This window comes from Colletotrichum scovillei, assembly GCF_011075155.1.
Source record: "Colletotrichum scovillei strain TJNH1 chromosome Unknown Contig00006, whole genome shotgun sequence".
Classification (NCBI taxonomy): domain Eukaryota; kingdom Fungi; phylum Ascomycota; class Sordariomycetes; order Glomerellales; family Glomerellaceae; genus Colletotrichum; species Colletotrichum scovillei.
The window spans coordinates 4,480,535-4,498,772 of NW_023336264.1; the positions used below are offsets into that span (position 1 = coordinate 4,480,535).

General features: G+C 58.7%; 6 protein-coding genes across 6 annotated transcripts; 2 read left to right on the forward strand and 4 right to left on the reverse strand.

Annotated features, from left to right (window-relative positions):
- The first annotated feature begins 337 nt into the window (after positions 1-337).
- HER10_EVM0001382 (alkaline phosphatase) lies at positions 338-4,490 on the forward strand. The gene is made up of 6 exons (XM_035471130.1): positions 338-2,290; positions 2,339-2,361; positions 2,410-2,594; positions 2,642-2,720; positions 2,766-3,439; positions 3,490-4,490. Exons 1-6 carry the CDS (start codon positions 1,765-1,767, stop codon positions 4,022-4,024), a joined length of 2,022 nt encoding a protein of 673 aa, XP_035332152.1. The 5' UTR covers positions 338-1,764; the 3' UTR covers positions 4,025-4,490.
- A 415-nt stretch (positions 4,491-4,905) lies between these two features.
- Positions 4,906-6,339, reverse strand: HER10_EVM0005723 (CutC family protein). The gene has a single exon (XM_035475328.1). It carries the CDS (start codon positions 6,065-6,067, stop codon positions 5,252-5,254), a length of 816 nt encoding a protein of 271 aa, XP_035332671.1. The 5' UTR covers positions 6,068-6,339; the 3' UTR covers positions 4,906-5,251.
- A 608-nt stretch (positions 6,340-6,947) lies between these two features.
- On the reverse strand, positions 6,948-9,432 carry HER10_EVM0008666 (uncharacterized protein; the record flags this gene model as incomplete). Its single annotated transcript, XM_035478180.1, has 3 exons — positions 6,948-7,598; positions 7,625-9,210; positions 9,258-9,432. 3 exons carry the CDS (start codon positions 9,430-9,432, stop codon positions 6,948-6,950), a joined length of 2,412 nt encoding a protein of 803 aa, XP_035333023.1.
- Positions 9,433-10,731: 1,299 nt separating this feature from the next.
- On the reverse strand, positions 10,732-11,480 carry HER10_EVM0005512 (HAD superfamily phosphatase; the record flags this gene model as incomplete). Its single annotated transcript, XM_035475126.1, has 3 exons — positions 10,732-10,815; positions 10,866-11,204; positions 11,259-11,480. 3 exons carry the CDS (start codon positions 11,478-11,480, stop codon positions 10,732-10,734), a joined length of 645 nt encoding a protein of 214 aa, XP_035332638.1.
- Positions 11,481-11,842: 362 nt separating this feature from the next.
- Positions 11,843-13,699, forward strand: HER10_EVM0003827 (origin recognition complex subunit 2; the record flags this gene model as incomplete). Its single annotated transcript, XM_035473490.1, has 2 exons — positions 11,843-13,518; positions 13,585-13,699. The coding sequence occupies 2 exons, from the start codon at positions 11,843-11,845 to the stop codon at positions 13,697-13,699; spliced, it is 1,791 nt and encodes a 596-aa protein (XP_035332429.1).
- A 232-nt stretch (positions 13,700-13,931) lies between these two features.
- Positions 13,932-16,831, reverse strand: HER10_EVM0011658 (cytidylyltransferase; the record flags this gene model as incomplete). The annotated part of the gene is made up of 2 exons (XM_035481082.1): positions 13,932-16,210; positions 16,258-16,831. 2 exons carry the CDS (start codon positions 16,829-16,831, stop codon positions 13,932-13,934), a joined length of 2,853 nt encoding a protein of 950 aa, XP_035333409.1.
- Positions 16,832-18,238: the final 1,407 nt, after the last annotated feature.

Genomic DNA, 18,238 nt, shown 5'->3' on the forward strand with positions numbered 1-18,238 from the left:
TGAAGAGCTTCGTCTCGTTGAATTGTGGCATTTTCGGCCTGGGAGTTGAGCGCTTGACTCCTCTCATAGAGCACGGCGTTTGGGAAACGGGGTTTCTGTACGATTATCTGACTCGCAACTGCACAACTCAGTCGATCATGTTTGTCGTAGAGACACTTAGATTCGTAATGTTTAGACTCAAAGAGACCACTCTCATACTCTGTACTCAGTGTCCTGCAAAGTGCCCCTCTCCCTTGAGAGAAGTGATGATCATCGCAGACGGCGGAACCTGTCACACTCGTGCTGGATCCGATCCCGCGGATTTGGGTCCGTTCAATGTCACCATGTTCTCTTGACTTGCTACCACAATTCTAGAATAGAGGCTCGGTCAACCATGCTGTCGGCGCAACGATCGGGAAACGCAGCTTCGAGCGAACTCGCTTTCTATGCTACTAGCAGGAAACGTGCTCCCCAACGTGGCCGCCGGAACAAGAAACAACAAGAGGGTCCATTGAAAAGCCAAGGAAAGCTTCTTCACATCGTGGCGAAGTTTTGGGGGTCCTTCGGAGCTCGTGCCGTCGTCATTCTTGGCGTTTGCGCAGAACATCACCCACAACACGTTCCGTCAACACACGCCCTTCTTCAAGGATCATCTCGGGCTCTTGCAAGCAGTAGCGATTGACCCAAAGTCTGTAAAATGAGATGGTAAGCTTGTTCCCCCAAGGCACCAAAGACATCGACACCACCAAGACCAACACCCCCGGCCGTCAACCCTGGTTCCCCGACTTACACCGGCAGCGAGCAGCCAATCAGAAGCGCCAATTCACCCACGGGGTCGGACCCAACGGCCACGGTCAACTCTCGTCTCTTCCCGGCAACACAAACCTCTCGACCGACTACAACCCGGCCGGGATTGACGAATAGCAACGAGGTTCTCAATCAGGTTCGGGAAGCTGAGCAAGCTTAGAAAGCTCATGATCCCTTCTCGACCTGCAGCGCCAAGCCAACGCCACATGACGCCGTTCATCTCTTGTGTCTTCTGGCAACCCACCCCACGCAGCGTTCGCAGGCTTCATCCCCAATCCGCAGACCGAGCACGCCCAGCTTCCAGCTTCGGAGCTTCTTCCTTCTTTCTTGCTCCAGGGCCTAGCATGATTAGCATCATCTCCGCTTCGCCGTCAAATAACAAGTGTCTTGGCGTTGGGAAGCCCGAGATGGCCCCGACTCACCACCTCAAAGTTCGCGCAGAGACACGTGCCTCTGTCGCTCAAAACGAGCCGTGAAGTTACATTCAGCTTCCTCCATCCGACCCAGCACGCCGTCATGATCTCGGTCTAGCCGTCCTTCTGCCCCTGTGCTGTCCAATCGTACATCGATATCGATGCTCTCGGTGCAGACGGAATCCTGCCCATTACGTTGGACTAACGTTCTGCGCAGGCTGGGATGATGCGCCGCGCAACCTGCAGCTCTCTCGCCCGGAGCTGTCTTCAAAGTATGGGACCCGCGAACGCGAGGCTCCGCGAACCGACAGAGTGTTTTTGTCATTTTGTCATGCAGTAGACAGGGAACTTTTGGCGGGGGAATTAGCCTTCCCACCTCTCAGGAGACATGGGATGACTTTGGTCCCCTTGCTGAACTTATTGGTATATAAGCTCCCGAGCCGCAGGAAAGCTTCTGCTCCAACGTCCCGGTCAAGCTTGTTGTGCCCTTCTTCTCATCCCACGCTTCATTGTGCTCTTTTTGGCTTCACTCTGCAGCCAAATTCACCCTGAGGAAACCACAAAGATGGTCAAGCTCAACCCCCTCGCCGCCGTCCTGGCCGCGGCCTCGCTGTCGTCTCTCGCCTCGGCGCAGACCTACCAGCGCCTCGGGACGTGCCCGGACCTCGGCTGCGTCCTCCCGCCCGACCAGTCCGACTTCCTCCCCGGCCAGACCTTTGACCTCCGCGTCGAGATCCACGCGCCCGTCAACGGCTCCGAGGCCTTCAACAACGGCGTCCCCGACGAGGGCTTCAAGGCGACCATTGCCAAGGAGGGCGGCGCCGCAAAGAGCCTGACCGAGTTCTTTGGTCTCGAGGAGCCCAAGCTCGAGAAGTGGTCGTTTGGGTGGTACGAGGACCTCTTCGCCGAGGACGCCAAGCAGAAGAGCGTCGTCAACGTGGCGTCCAAGATTTGGCGCCGCCTCGCGCTGTACGAGCCCGGCAACTACGTCGTCACCCTCACGTACTACGACGGCAAGAAGACCACCGCCAACTGGGTCGTGCGACCCCTGGCGACGGAGAAGAAGGCCAAGAACGTCATCTTCTTCATTGGTATGTCTCTGTGGTTGTGGTGCTTGTGCTCGTGCTAACTTGGACCAGGCGACGGAATGACCACCAACATGGTATTGACCGCGAATTCGCATCTCTTGAGACCGTACTGACACCCACAGGTCACTGCCGCCCGTCTTCTCGGTCACAAGAGCATCAATGGAAAGTACCAGACCAGCCTGGCTCTCGACAAGTTCCCCGTCATTGGTCACCAGATGACCCATTCCATCGACAGCTACATCACCGACTCTGCCAACTCGGCGTCGGCGCTGTACTCTGGCCACAAGAGCACCGTGAACGCCATGGGGTAAGTGGAGATGATGGACCGTCAAAATGCTCGCTGACATGTGCCAGTGTCTACGTCGACTCTTCCCCCGACGCCTTTGACGACCCCAAGGTCGAGACCATTGTCGAGCTGATCCACCGTATCTGGGTATGTCAGAAGTCCCTGCCCCCTGAACCAGTCTAACAAACGCAGGGCTCCGCCTGGGGCGCCGTCTCCACGGCCTTCATCGCCGACGCGACCCCCATCGCCCTGACGGCGCACACCCGCGCCCGGTCCCTGTACGGGCCCCTGATCGACCAGGCCCTCAACGGCATCACAAACTACACCTGGACGAAGATGACCGGCCCGGACGTCTACCTCGGCGGCGGCGCCGAGCAGTTCTACCCGGGCAAGGGCTCCTACCAGGGCAAGGACTACTACGCCGCCTTCGCCGACAAGGGCTACAGCGTCGCCCTCAACAAGACGTCGCTCGAGGCCGCCGACCCCAACGAGCGCATCCTCGGCATCTTCACCCAGGGCAACCTCCCCGTCTGGCTCGATCGCAATGTCTTGACGGAGAACCTGGCCAAGCTGAGCAACGATCCCACGGGCAACAAGAGCGCCGCCGCCGACGTCCCCGGGCTCAAGGAGATGACGCTCAAGGCCGTCGAGACGCTGCACAACCGCGGCGGCGAGCGCGGCTTCTTCCTCATGTCCGAGGCCGCGTCCATCGACAAGCAGATGCACGCCCTCGACTACGACCGCGCGCTGGGCGACCTGCTCGAGCTCGACGACACCGTCAAGGCCACGCTGGAGAAGCTCGAGGAGCTCGGCATTCTCGACGAGACCCTCGTCGTCGTGTCGTCCGACCACGGCCACGGTTTTGAGTGAGTGCCCTCGTCAACATCAACTCACGTTTCCCTACTGACATGAGCAGCGTCTTTGGCAACGCCGACACAAAGTACCTCGCCGAGCAGAAAGACGACCGCACAAAGCGCAAGGCAGTCGGCGTCTACGCCAACTCGGGCCTGTCGCAGTACACCGTCGAGCAGCCCGGCGTCTCGTACAACACGGGGCCCAACTTCCCGCTCAACTGGTCCCCGCGCTACGCCATCGCCGCGGGCTTCGGCGCCAACCCGGACCGCCGCGAGGACTACAAGGTCCACGCCGACGGCGCGCGCACGCCCGCCGTTGCGGCGACCAACACGACGGACTACTACGCCAACCCCAAGGACGCCGTCGACGGCTTCGTGGTGAATGGCACGCTGCCCACGAACGAGGCGCAGGGCGTGCACTCGCTGACGGACGTTGCTGTCTGGGCGAGGGGACCTTGCCAGGAGACCTTTGGCGGGACGTACAGCAACATTGATGTTTTCTACAAGATGGCGAATTGTCTTGGTCTCGCGCAGCCGAGGAATGCGACGGCGCCCGGGGCTGGGTGTGCGAGGAAGGCTCGGGCTCTTCACGCTTGAAGTTGAAAAGGGGTTGAATGGGTTTTGAGACTTTGATATAGCATGGCGAGCGGGTGTTGGGGCGGTTGATGTTTGGGCGTGGGATGGCATATCTGGAGATGCTCTCCCGTAATGAACTCGGTGATGAAGTATAGAATTAATACTACGTTGGTCAAGAGCACTCTCCATACTTAACGCCAGGCCCAGGAGTCTGAACTGCTGGTTGCTGCTGTGGTGTTTGTAGACATGGACAGCCGGACGGACGCACGGAAACGCTCCCTCTCCGCTCGTCGCTGTGTAAGTCACCCATGAACTTGTTTGAAAGCCCGTCGCAAAGCCATTTTCATGTACGAAGTTTCGCACCGTTCTCTGACGTCAAAAGCACCGTAGAAGGCTCGTACTACGTCGAGAGTATAGTCTTGTGAAGTTGTTCATGCATCGCCGCCCCCAACATCAAGTCGACGAGATTGTGCACGTTACTTCCGGAGAAGCAGCACGAACATAAATCCCAAGATTCCTGATCTATGATTTCATTCAGCCTTCACGCAAGGAACTCTTGGACTTGCCCGAGTCAACATTGCGAGTCTAGGCCACAGTGCCACCCGGCGATGTTGCAACGGACCCCCGGGCCCCATTCGCTCGGGCCCATCATCGGCCGATGAACTGACCATGATCCACTTTCCGTCGTCCGTTTTGTCCCCCGCCGTCAGCCCACGATGGACGGGATCAATTTACCCTTTTTGGAGTATTGTCCACGGGCAGAGGATCTCTTCGCTTTTCCTCAGGGAACTAGATGGGCTAGGACGAGGGTACCGGGAAAAAGGAACAAACAGATGGCCTCTGCCTTTGCCCAACCTAGGTGAGCCGCAGGCATGGTTACATCCCGGAAGACAGGCAGGCAAGCGAGACAGAAAGATCAGACGCGCAGGTGTCAACTGATGTAGCTATGTCGTGCATTGTTCGTTTCTTGTTTAGATTGCTGCCTCCATTCGGATCTCTTGTCAGGGGAGTATGGTTCGTGTGCTAAGCAGGGTCGATCTCCCGCGCGGTCCGACTCTGTGGGGGTTGACTCGCAACCCGAGTGGATGCAGAACGCCAGGATTCACGAAGATGGCAGTCGGCCAAAACCCGTGAGAACTTCATTGCTCTTCGATTCAATGTTTGTAACCTGAAGTCAAGATCTGTTCGCGCTATCTGCACTGACTCCCACGACCATCTACCCAAAGTACCGAAAAGAAAGAATCAGATTCACCTCTCAGCAAGCCTCTCCAGAATCCCCATCGCCTCCTCATCATCAACCTCCCCCTCGGCACACTTGCCCGTGAAACAACTCGAGTGCGCCCAGACACGAGCCCCCTCGAACCCGTCAACCAGCCCCTCAACATTCTCCTTCCTCACCCCGCCGCCGATGATAACCTCCAGTCCCTTTCCCGTCCCCTTGCCGGCAGACGACGCCGCCTCCCGCACAACAACCTCCAGCGCCGCCCGGTTCTCCGCCGCATTCCCCGGCCCGCCGGACGTAAGCACCCCCTCAAACCCGCAACCCACCAAATCCCTCACCCCCCTCGCAATCGTCTCGGCCGCGCCATCGCGGATGACCTCGTCAAAAGCCCGGTGGAAAGAACACGCCAGCCCGCCAGCGGCCTCCACCAACCTCCGATTCCTCTCAACATCAACCACGACCCCACTATCGCCGCCACTCCTCCGCTCCAAAACCCCAAACACAAACCCATCCCCCCTCTCCCGCCTCAACACGCCCCGAAACCTCTCCACATCCCTCACCATCACCTCAAACTCGTCTTCGCTGTAGACAAAGTCCACTTCGTCTTCGGGACGCTTCCCCCGCGGCCGGATCATGATCCGCACGGGCACCATGAGCCAGTTGTTCACGCCCTCGAGGTCCGCGAGCGCGGGCGTCGTGCCCCCGACGGCGTAGCTCCCGCGCGCGTTGAGCTCGATGCGCTGCGCGCCGATGGCCTGGGCGTGCAGCGCCGAGGACGGGGAGAAGACTGGTATCTCGAGGTGGATCGGCATCGTGGGCGGCGTTTGCTTTGTGACTGTCATTTGGGTGGTTGTGTTGAACTACCTTAGGTAGAGTTGATAAGTGGTTGGGGGTTAGGATGGATTGGATAATCCGTTGATGTGATAGGTTCAATCGAATTAAGGTAGCGGGAAAAAGTAACGATAACCCTGCAAGTTTCGCTCAACGTTGGTTTGATTTCAAAGAATCGAGGATAAAAGACACAATCAAAGGATGAAAACCAAAAAGTCAATCGCAAGACGCCCACGTTTTAAAGACTCGAGAGTTCCTACGATGAGTCTTGTTTGTTCGCCTCTCGTCGCCCATTCTGTCCTTAACAGCCTTGCTTTTGCCCCTTCGCTCGGACGGCACTTTTAATATCAGATCATGCCACCCTTCCTTGCTTGCTGTTCGTGTCAGTTACCCCACCGGCGAACATGGAGTCTTGGAGACCTGGACTCTAGAAAAGTCGTTCGAGTTTCCCCCCTCGGTTGGCTTAGTCATTGTGCATATCTTATTTAACTTGAGACGTGGGACGGGGAAGCTATGAATGATTGATGCTCAATTCCTATGAAGGGGCTATGGGGAACTATCTCGTGGGGGCCTGGACGACTAGGGTCTATCCTTCTTCCACTGTCTGCACCCCAAAGCCATGATGGGTATCTCTCTGGCAACCGTGCCATTAACCTCATCCCAACGCCTAAACCAAGGCCCGAATCCAGCCAGAATGCTCAATGCCAATGTCGAAGCTCGATTGCTTCTCCCAGATGCCGCCAAAATGCCCATGCCAATGTGAAAGCCTCCAAACCCGTCATCACTGCGTCTGTGGTGGTCGCGGGCAAATCCAGCAACTGAATGCCAGTGCTGCCTTGATGAAAGTCGCAATGTCCTGATCTGGAGAGCACAATGTACAACGTAAGAAGCTCACTCCTTGCGCTGAGAGGAGGCAGCCTCAAAGGCCTGGAACATCTCTGGCTCGTACTGAGGCACACGGGCACTCTTCGGGCCGCCGCCCTGATCGTTGCTGTGCTCGGAGAGGTGCTGGCGAGGAGGGTAGGGAGAGACGTAGGGACGAGGGAATCGCTCGTCCTCGATCTGTCCACGGTCATGCATGTAGCCGCTCTGGGGCGCGTACTCGGCAGGATTCTGAGGGAGAGAGGCAGAAGAAGCAGAGGGACGCTGGATCTGCTCGTTCTGGGGCTCCTCGTGACGGTCCATGTAGGCTCCCTGGTGGCTGTAGTCCTCGGTGGCATGCTGACGAGTGGTCGAAGAGAAAGATGGAGCTTGAAACGTTTCCTTCTCCTGGTAGCCTCCCTGACTGTGGTGCTCGTTGGCAGGCTGACGAACAGGAGCAGAGGAAGAGCTTTGCTGCAACTGCTCATTCTGAGGCTCCTCGCGATTGTTGCTTTGAGCTCCTTGGCGATGATGATCCTCGCTGACCTGCTGATGAGCAGAAGGACGGCGAGAGAGCTGCTGGTGACCAGAGCTGGCAGTCGAGGGGCGCTGGATGTAGTCCGGAATGGTCGAGGGATAGCCAACGTAGCCGGAGACGGCGCGGCACTGTGCTGCGCGGGGCTGTTGTAGTTGGGCGTCATAGCAACCGAGCTGCGGCCAGAGGACATCGAGACCTGATGATCTGAGTAGCGAGGCATAACATGAGGCTCAACGCGCGCCGAGGTGGGTCGATTTCCAACAGGGTAGCCAGAGTAGCCCATGCTCGACTGCTGCGACTGGGGGTACTGAGGATCCTGGCCGTACTGGTGAGATCCCATGGCAGGCTGGTGGCCGTAGCTCGTAGAGGGAGCACTCTGGTGCTGACCAGCGTTGTACGCAGCGTTCGCGTGGTAAACCTGGTCACCGGGGGCCTGCTGGTTGCGGCTCTGATCGTAGCTCTGGTTGGCGTGGTTCTGATCGTAGCCACGGTACTGGTCGGAGCTTTGAACGCTACGGTTCTGGTTGTAGTAGCCCGGGGTGGAGTGGTTCTGCTCGTAGCCGCGGTTCTCGTGGTTGTGGAAGTTACGGTTCTGGTCGCGATAGCCCTGAGTGGCTTGGTTCTGGCCGTATCCACGGTTCTCATGGTTTTGGTAGACCTCGATGCTGCGGTTCTGGTCGTGGTAGCCCTGAGTGCCCTGGTTCTGGTCGTATCCACGGTTCTCGTGGTTCTGAGAAGGGCCCTCGACGCTGCGGCTCTGATCGTAACCACGGCTGCTAGAAGTCTGGCCCTGGTGGCCCTGGTTGTCGTCACTTCGACCATGACACTGGTTGATGTACTGCTGACTTTGGGCGGCGTACTCCCGCTCGTAGTAGTCACGGTTCCTGGCGCTCTGATCCCAGTAGGTCTCGGAGTTGGGGTCATTGTCGAATCCCTGGGGGTTGGTGGTCTGGCCGTAGTAGTCGCGCGCCTGGTTGTACTGGCCCTGGTTGCCAGAGTTCTGATCGTAAGCTTGAGCTCTGGGGCCCTGATCGTAGTAGCCGTGGCTACCAGACTCCTGTCCGTAGTGATCCTGCATTCTGGGACCCTGATCGTAGAAAGGCTGGCGGATGGGCTGCTCTCCGTAGTACGCCTGGGTTCTGGGGCCCTGGTCATAGTAGCCATGGGTCTCGAGAGAGGTCGCCATTCGAGCGCGTTCCTGGGGCGGCTGCCGGCCACGCTGAGAAAGTCTGGGACTGTCGTACGGGTGAGCACGGAAGTCGCGGTTCCGCGCGACAGTCTTGGGGGGGCGAGGGGGCAGCGTCGAGCGCTCCTTCGACATGTTGCGCTGGGGCACCAAGCCGGGGCTCATGTCAGTCGCGGGGGCCGAGAAAGTAGGTCGTCGACCCGCAGCACGCTTAACAGCGCGAGCGGCAGTCTCAATCTGCTGGTCCCGAGCAAAGGCGCGAAGATCGTTGTCAACATCGACAACATCATCATCGTCTCCCTCGCCGTCGTCGTCACATCCATCATCAACGTAGTCTCCGTCGTTGTGGTCGGTTCCCTCAGAGAAGCTGGTTTCGTTCTCTTCATCAGTGGTCTCGCCGGAATGCTTGTCGAAGCTGTCCTGAGCCTGGGCATCCTGAGAAGGAACAGACGCCTCACCCTGCAACTGACTTTTCTTCAGCGCGGCCATGGCAGCCTTCATCTCGCGTACGTACGGAGCCGCAAAGGGCGAGAAATGCTCCTTGTCGTGATTCTGGAAATAATGCTCCACTGTCTGGTTGTTAGCATGGCATGTCGAGGGAATGCGCTGAACGTACCAAGACTGAGGTGAGTGTATTGACGCTTGGCATTGGGGCCCATCTCCCGCTGCATGATGACGGCCAAATCTTCCCAAGATCTGGCCGAGCCACCGCCAATCCCTTTCGCCGAAATAGGGACGATGGAGCGCCAGAAGACGCGCTCTTCCTCTTTGCTCCACGCTTTGCCGGGCATGTTGGCGCGGTGCAGGACTGTCGCGGTAGGGGTGCCGTAGTTGCGGCAGAAAGCTCTCGGGGCAGTTTTTGTGAGGTTCAAGGCTTCTCTTCGTCTGGTGTGTGATGTTTGGGAAGGAACGGCCGCCAAGTCACAGATATTGGCGGTCGGGAAGAAGAATATTGCTGTGGGTTCAGGAATTCGAAATTTTTTTTCGGAAGAATTTTGTGCGGCAAGAAGTGAAAGCGAGTTGAGTACGCGCTCGCGTCGAAATAAATATGCCTTGAGGTAGAAGGAGTGGCCGGACTCCTGTAGGCGGGTGGTAGGTTGATATTTATATTGTTGGCAGTTGAGGCGGCCGTGATGGGCCGTGATGGGCCGAGTGACCCCATGGCGGTGAATAGGTGATGCGGTCGAAGGGTGACGAGACAGAAAGTTGATCGGACGGAGGGTGATGGGACGGAAGGGTGATGCGATGGAAGGCCACCTCTTCCGCCCAAAGCAAATCTTCTGGTCGTGATGCGATGGAATCCCAAGAGGTTGCGGTGAATTGGTGATGCGGTAGAAACATGATGTGGTGATTATGCGACGGAAGGGCGGTGCGATCAAAAGGTCATGTGGTGGAAGAATTTTGCGATGGGGGGTGATGCGGTCAAGAGTCGATGTGGTGAATAGGTTGTGCAATGGGTTGGTGATGCGACGAAAGGTGGATGCGATGAAAGATTGGACGAGTGATGGCCTGTTGGGAAGGAGCGACGGAGGCGAAGTCAGTATCATGGCCGTATTCGAGCAAGGTTACTCGGTCATGGATGACAGAGGGACGACGCAACCATGGACAGATCTTCAGGAGACGGCAGCAAGCATCCATGTGGCTGTCCGGGATCGATGCCTTGGGTGTGGATGGATGTTGACGAGGATCCATGTGGCCAAAGGCTGACCTTTGAAATGTGCAGCTGGAACAAGTGGGTGTGCTTCAAGTCACCCTGAGCAAGCAGAGGCCTGAGACTCAAACCATTTCTGGGTGATGCCAAAGACAGCCCAACAAACGACATTGCCCCTGAGTTAACCGAAACTCCATCTGCTGTTGAGCCATCTGCTGGATCGTCTTCGGCATGTCGATATTCGACCACCCTCAGCAGAGCGCAATGACAAGACTGCTCCGCTGCTCACAGGCCTTTTCGCACACCAACATCGTCTGCAAAGGGCTTGTGGAGAGTTGAGCTGAGTCTCTTTGACCTTGGAGAACTTCGACCGAGACGAGCAGCACAACGATGCACTGGGCCCTTCGAGACTAGGTCGAAAGCCCATCTGAAAGACAGCCTACTCAAAAGGACTCTGGGGGTCGGCTGCTTTGTACCCCCTGGCAGTCAACGCTGCTGCCAGCCGCCATTCAAGTCTCGAGAGCTGCCACCAAGTTAGAAACCTTTGCCTGACTAAAGGGGACGAATACTGACAATGCTCTTCTTCTCGGGGGCAACAACTCCTTCCCTAATCCAAAATCCCCAGCCGCCCATCATGTTGGCCAGCATCATGTCGGTGGTCAAGCGATCGCCGACGACGGCAACCTGGGACGGATGGGAGACGCCCGTTTCGGGGTGCTTGCGGAAGTACTCCATGATCTCGGAGCCACAGCCGGGCTTCTTGGTCTTGTGAGGTAAGACGGTGATGCCGGTGGCTTCTTCCAACTCCTTGGCCAGCTTGAGGGAGCTGTCATAGGACGTCGCTCCGGCCGTGTTGGAGACGATGACCAGCCGGCGGCCGGGATACGCGGCCTTGAGCTGCTCGAAACGCTCCTTAATGATGGTTCAGCGGGCTGTCTTGCGAAAAGAAGAGTGGCAGTGACATACCTTGTAGGGCTTGTGGACCTCATTCGTGTGGGGAACCGCGAAGCAGTCGTCCTTGTCGAGCACCACGGCCCTGATGTCGCATTTCCGATTCTGGCCCTCAAAGGCTTTTTCAAACGGGATGGGCAGGTCGTTGAACGTCGCGACCGTGTGCTGCGGCAGACACAGCGTGGGCTTGAACAAGAGCTTGAACACGTTCACCGTGCCGGAGAGGTTGAGGTTCATCTTGATGCTGGGCCCTTGGGGTGAGGATGGAAGGAGGTGAAGTTCTTGGTTGGACGGAGGAAGGGCTGGAGAGATTTGGACCATGCGAGGAGCTTGGGCCACCTGCAGAATGCGCAACAGCTACCCCTGTCCGTCTGATAAGATAAGCACCCGAGCCCCACCGCAGTGACACCGGACAACTCAATTAGACACGGGGGACCCACTCGGCCGCCTCCCTGTCCGACTGCACATTTTCGCGTCCCCAGCGCGTCGTCTCCGGTTGCCGTGCCGTCGAAAGCCGCAAAATATTGACCACCACCCACACCCACGCCCATCGAACTGAATGGTCAGCGAACATCGAGATACACCACAGACGCAACAAAATGTCCAGGAAGAGACCACAAGAGCCGGATGTGGGCGATTCCCCGAGCAGCAGATTGAGCCAGAAGCGCTCCCGCCAGCAGCTGCACGACGGAGCCGGCGACGAGCCCATCAACGGGACCCCCTCGAAGCGGAGGCGCCAGGCCGCGGACCCTTACGAAGTGCCCTCTGACAGCGATGCCGCCGATGGCGATGATGGAGAAGTTTCAGCAGCAGCAGCAGCAGATCCCGAATCCGAACCCGAAGAACACACTCCGAGAAAGAAACGAGGCCGCCCGCCGAAGCCAACAACGCCCCAAGCCAGCGGCGCCGTCACGCCCTCGAAGCTGCGCCAGGTGAACACGCTGGTGACGCCCGTCAAGGCCGCCATCACACCGCGTCGGCGCCAGGCCGCGGACCGTTCCGCGCGGAGGAAGAGCGCCAGGGCTCTGATCCAGAGCATCGTCGCCGACGAGGACAGCGACGAGGACGAGGGTCTCGCGCGCGAGATCTACGAGTCGAGCGAGGAGGAGGAAGACGAGGAAGAGACCGAGGAACAGAGGACGCCAAGGGCAAAGACGACGGCATCCGCGACGAAACCATCCACAGCATCAGCACCAGCATCAACAGCACAACCCCCCGAACCAGAAACACCATCAGCAGCGACCCCCCGCCGCCGCGGCCGCCCACGCAAACTCCCGCCGCCCAAATCGCCCACCCCGCCCCGCGACCTGCCCCCCCACGAAATCTACTTTGAGCAGAACAAGCCCGGCCGCGCAAAGACGTCCCACAACACCCTCGCCTCCCTCGACCTCCTCACGCACGAGGAGTACTTTGACCTCCGCCGCGAGGACGCCTCCCAAAACAAAGACCCCCACGAGGACGACCTCGCCTACCTCGAGTCCCTCCACGAATCCTCCTTCCCGCAGTGGCGCTTCGAGCTCGCGCAGGGCTTCAGCCTCTGCCTCTACGGCCAGGGCTCCAAGCGCAGCCTCGTCGCCAAACTCGCGGCGCACCTCTACGCCGCGGACCCCGATGCGCCCATCGTCGTGGTCAACGGCCACGTGCGCTCGTTGACAGCCCGGGAGGTCTTTTCCACCGTCGCCGCGGCGCTCGATCCGGCGCTGAAACTACCCGCCCAGACGACGGCCATGGTCCAGGCCCTCTCCGCCGCCCTCGCGTCTCGGTCCACATCACCACACAGCCGACCGATAACAATCCTCCTCCACTCCATAGACGCCCACCCCCTCCGCAAACAAACAACCCAACAACTCCTCTCCCAGCTCGCCTCCCTTGCCCAAATCCGCCTCGTCGCCACAGCAGACACGCCCTCCTTCCCCCTCCTCTGGGACGCCGCCCAGCGCACGTCCTTCAACTTTCTCTTCCACGACGCCACCACCCTCCAACCCCTCCAGGACGTCGAACTCGACCCCGTAGACGAGGTCCACGAGCTCCTCGGCCGCAAAGCCCGCCGCGTCAACGGCAAAGAGGGCGTCGTCTTCGTGCTGCGCTCGTTGCCCGAGAACGCGAAGAAGCTGTTCGAGCTGCTCGTCATCGAGGTCCTGTCCGCCATGGACGACGGCGGCGGACACCAGTACGGGGCGGAGAATCCGGGTGTCGAGTACCGGATGGTGTATAACAAGGCCGTGGAGGACTTCATTTGCAGTTCCGAGATGGCGTTCCGGACGCTGCTGAAGGAGTAGGTTCCCTTACCCACACTTCTTGCTGACTGTGCCCTTGAGCGAAGTGAAGCTGACGAGAACAGGTTCCACGACCATCAAATCATCGAGAGCAGGAAAGACGCCCTCGGGACGGAGCTCTTGAGTATCCCCTTTAGGCGGGAGGAGCTCGAGGCCATCCTTGAGGACTTGATGTCCTGAGTCACCCATAAATTATTGTACATTCAAAGCGTTCGGGAGGCGAAAGCATAGTGGCGTTATCTGGCATCTGTAGCTTCTCCGAAACGATTCACGCAAATCGCATAGCACATAGACAGGCGAACCGAGGCATTGCATTCATAATCATGATCCCCATGGTCTAGGAGTATTTTGTAAAAGAAAACCATCTTGTGAAACCCTGACCCCCTAAAAACGCCAGTCCCATGTCACACCCCTACACCCCGATACTTTTAACACACGTCCAGAGGACCACCGGCACAATAACGTTATCGTTTCCGCCGGTCAAGACCGCCTCCGTCAAGCTCGCCATGCTGGCGCAGAAGCCGGCGTTCCGCGCCGACGTAGGCCACGCCACATGCTGCTCCGCCGCGACGGGCCACCCGCCAACCCGGAGCCAGGTCGTTGCCGCCATCAGCCCGAGGAACACGGCCACCGCGAACGCGACGCTGCCCTCGAGACTCTTGCCGCCGCCCCAGACCCATTTCCTGTGCCCGTACCGCCTGCCGATAAGAGATGCGGCAGCATCGCCGAGGCCGACGCAAATGACGCCCGCCACCATGCTGACTTCGCGCGTCGGCACCTCCCACCCGGTCAGGTAGCCGCTGCCAGAGCGCGGAAGGGTGGCGAGGGACAGCCAGAGAGGGATGGCGCAACCGATGAGCAGGAACAGGTGCGAAATAACGACAGGCCCCTTGTGGTCTCTGCCATCGACGTACGGCGTGAGGAACGAGGCGATGGGCCGGGACAGCGGCGGAGCTGACTCGCCCGGAGGAGGGTCAGGTAGCCGCTGCCAGAGCGCGGAAGGGTGGCGAGGACAGCCAGAGAGGATGGCGCAACCGATGAGCAGGAACAGGTGCGAAATAACGACAGGCCCCTTGTGGTCTCTGCCATCGACGTACGGCGTGAGGAACGAGGCGATGGGCCGGGACAGCGGCGGGAGCTGACTCGCCCGGAGGAGATCGAGGATAAGGAAGATGGCGAGGACAAGCGACAGTGCCAAAGCCGCAAAGACGGGGTCGATAAAGGTCGCAGGGAGGAACATGCCGACCATCATAAAGTGGAACACCTTTCGCCTCGTGTCCACCTCGTACTTGGGGTCCAGGCGGATGACCACGGTCAAGCCGATAATGACAATGGCAAGCCAGTACGCTGCCATCAGGAGCCGGGTGTTGGCTTCGCCAAAGTCGGCGAGGCGGATGTGCTGCACCCAGCCCTGGTGGCAGGACGCCTTTGCAACGTCCTCGCTCAGGCGTGCAGGTAAACAGATCCATCTCTCGAGGTTCGCTTCGACCACCTTGAACCGGAACCACGGCAGCTCGCCAAAGAGATATCCCAGTGCCCAGCCGACGGGCTCGTTACCCAGCAGCGCATGGCGGTCAATGTACTCTCGCACAGGCACCAAGATGATAAGCACAATGCAAGTGTAGACGTACGCCGCGTACGACCACTTCCTCATGGTGGCTTGTGCCTCCGTCAGCTTGAAGAAGGAGCGGACGGTGGTCGACGCGGTGCGTTTCCTTCGGCCTGCTGATGTGTGTGTCAGGGACCGCCGCGGCCGTTGCAAAGCATACGGAAACGTGTTGCGTCGCTCGGCGGCGAACCCGTTTGGTGACGCTGGGGCTTTGCCATCGGGAGAGGCGCTCATCTTGCGCTCTCCTCGGGAGGGCATATCGGCCATGCCAAACGTCCGGACTCTCATGGGTTTCGCAAAGGGTCCGTTGATGATTTCCTCTTCGGAATCGCCCAGTTCGGATGCCGACTCCTCCAGTGATGAGCCCAGCAGCTCGTGCTTGAAGCGCCGCATCGAGAGTCCCTCGGAGAGAAACCCAAAGACGGATGACTTCTTTGACGGGGTCCCAACGCGCCTGAAGCGCAGCCTTGGAACCCTAGCCAAGGCGATGCCCCATCGAATCACCGGTCCGCAGACGACGAGCACGCCCACACCGCCTCCCCAGAGCAGCGCTTGGAGAATGGTGGCCTGCGGCGAGTGGGCGAGGAGGAGCACATTGATCAAGGCGATGGAGAGCAGCTGCAGCTCAGCCGTGAGCAGGCTCGTCGTAGTAAGGTAGTGCAGCACTTCGAGCAGCGTCTGGTGCAGCGGGTACAGGAGAACAGCCGTCTCTGGGCTGATGCTCGGTCTAGATAGTGTCGCTTCCGGGTGTTGCTGCGAAAGCCACATGGGAATGCAGGATAGAACCCATTGAAGGGGGTTAATGGCTTCGTGAGCGCGAGCCGTCGGGATTAAGTATTTGGGTATCGAAGAAATGCTCAGAATAATGTTTGCAAGGATGACCGGCTGGTTGTCGGGGGATATTAGTAACGCCACGAGGAGCGTCACAGACGGCGGATACAGAATGGGCGCAGGATCAAAGACGGTGGGCACGGCAATGGCTGGCTTTTTGGAGGAAGGCCTATGGCGTGTTAACCATGCGAAGAGTCGGATCGGGTAGAGGACCATGAGAGAGGTGATGAGCGTGGCTGGGAAGCGCAGTTCTGTACATGTGAGCTGCAGTTCCAAAGTCAGAGTGGACGTGACATACCTCTGCTCCACGCGGTGAATAGTGGCTTCACCAACGGATTTGAGCGAACCACTGCGAAGAGCGAGCCAACAATGATAAACTCTGACACGCGCCGGATGAGCTCCTTTGTGCGGCGGTAGTTGCGCTCGTTGAGGAACCTGCGGGCCTCTTTCCGATCCTCCTTTTCCTTCTGCTTGCGCAAAGCATCTTCTTCCAGGTCTGGAGAGAAGAGGGGCGTCGACGAGCCCGAGAGCACCTCGTTCCGCCCCCTTAGTCCCTTGTGCAGGCGGACCTTGGGCGCCGGCAGCCCCTTGAGAAAGTGCTCATCGTCGGCTTCGGTGCCGCTGTCGCTACCCTGCGAAGAGTCCTTGGCGAAGGATGGAAAGGGAGACGGGGTTCGGCTAGAGTCTGTTGATGATGTCCTCGGCGGCGTCGGTGCGGCATTGGGCGGCTTATAGACTAGGCGGTGGGCGGGATGAGGGAGCTCGGTATTGAGGTGATGATAGGGATGCGGGGAGCGGCTGAGAGATCGGATTTCATCGTTTGCTTCTGTATCGTGGCCGAAGAGAGCGTTCGGTTCGAGATGCGCGGGCATGGCGGAGCTATCGCATTGGTGACGAGTGCCAGCATTCGTTTACTGGGGATCGGAAATCACTGTGTTGGCGATGCTGGGTACCATGGAATTGGGCGAGACGGGTGCCGTGGGCTGTCGCAGGGTGATTGGGGCGTCGCTACGATGATGGTGTTTCTTTCACGTCAGGCCACGGGTGTCAGAGGCTGGGGAAGAAGTTGACGGCGAGGCGGCGGTTGTGGGGAGCTCCATCACATGAAAGATGCGAATTGGCAGCTGTGTTGTCATCTGGGGGTTAGTGGGCTGTCTGCTAGCAGTCTCTGTTGGGAAAGCGGTCCATCAGCCGCGCGGCGCCAGGGAGGAATGCGCCAACGCGAGTGGACAGCGGGCAGCGACAGTTAGCACGCAGTGGATGGCAGTGACAGACAGAAGACAGATCCCACCAGATTTCACAAGGCGCACGAGCCACAGGGCCAAACAACACAGCCTGTCACCTCCTGTGGCTGAGCCTGGTGCCGCAGAGGTTCTCTTGCGATTGCTTCTCTTGGCGGGGCACTCGGGCGTGTCTTCCGGGTACCGAACGCCAGCTTACCTAAGGTACTTGCAGCCATGTACTGCCGTACCTACCTGAGAATGTCTCCCGTTCGGGACCGAAGTCAAGAATCAGAAGCCGTCGACCATCTCTCTTCTACAAGTGAGAGGCTGACGAGAGACATCGCGATCAAGCTCGCCATCATCAAACGCGCCCACCTCGGGGACGTTCCAGACGTGATCCCAGACGCCGGTGACCTCATTTCCCGACACTCAACCATGGTAGCCTCCATTCGAGAGCCTCTATGCGGCGGACATTGCCAGATTCCTGCAGGCATGGCCTGGCCTGACCTCGAGAAAAGAGCAATGTGGACGTCGCAGTGTCATTCTTAAGTAATCTCAACCACAAACAAGACACACGCGCGACGCGGCACAGGCCAAGCCAGAGCGGAATCAACCTTCAGCCCTTCACGAGATGAAAAAGTCAATTGGACCCGTCAGGCCTGCCCGTCGTCTCTTGGCGGGATCTGCCACTTGTTGTTGCGGTGACGCCAGGCTTTATCAATCTGCTGCTCGCGACCTCACGATGATGCACATGTAGTCCACCTGCGAGAGGAAGCCAGGTTGCGACGTCGCGATATGGTGGGCTTCTGACATAATCGGGTTTCCAGTCTCCAGTTTTGCTCGGGAGCATCCCAAGTGCTGTTCGCAGCTCAACGTCGGTCTGCGGCATCGCCAGATCGTCGACATTGCATCTGATGCTCACACTTGTTGGGCGTCGCAAGGCTAGTGTACTGCTGCAGCACTGCCGTCTGCTGCTAAAAACTGCCAAAAATAACAATCAATCGGAGAATCAACAGGCAAGCCACAAACCACCAGATCGTGGGGCACCGCTGACCG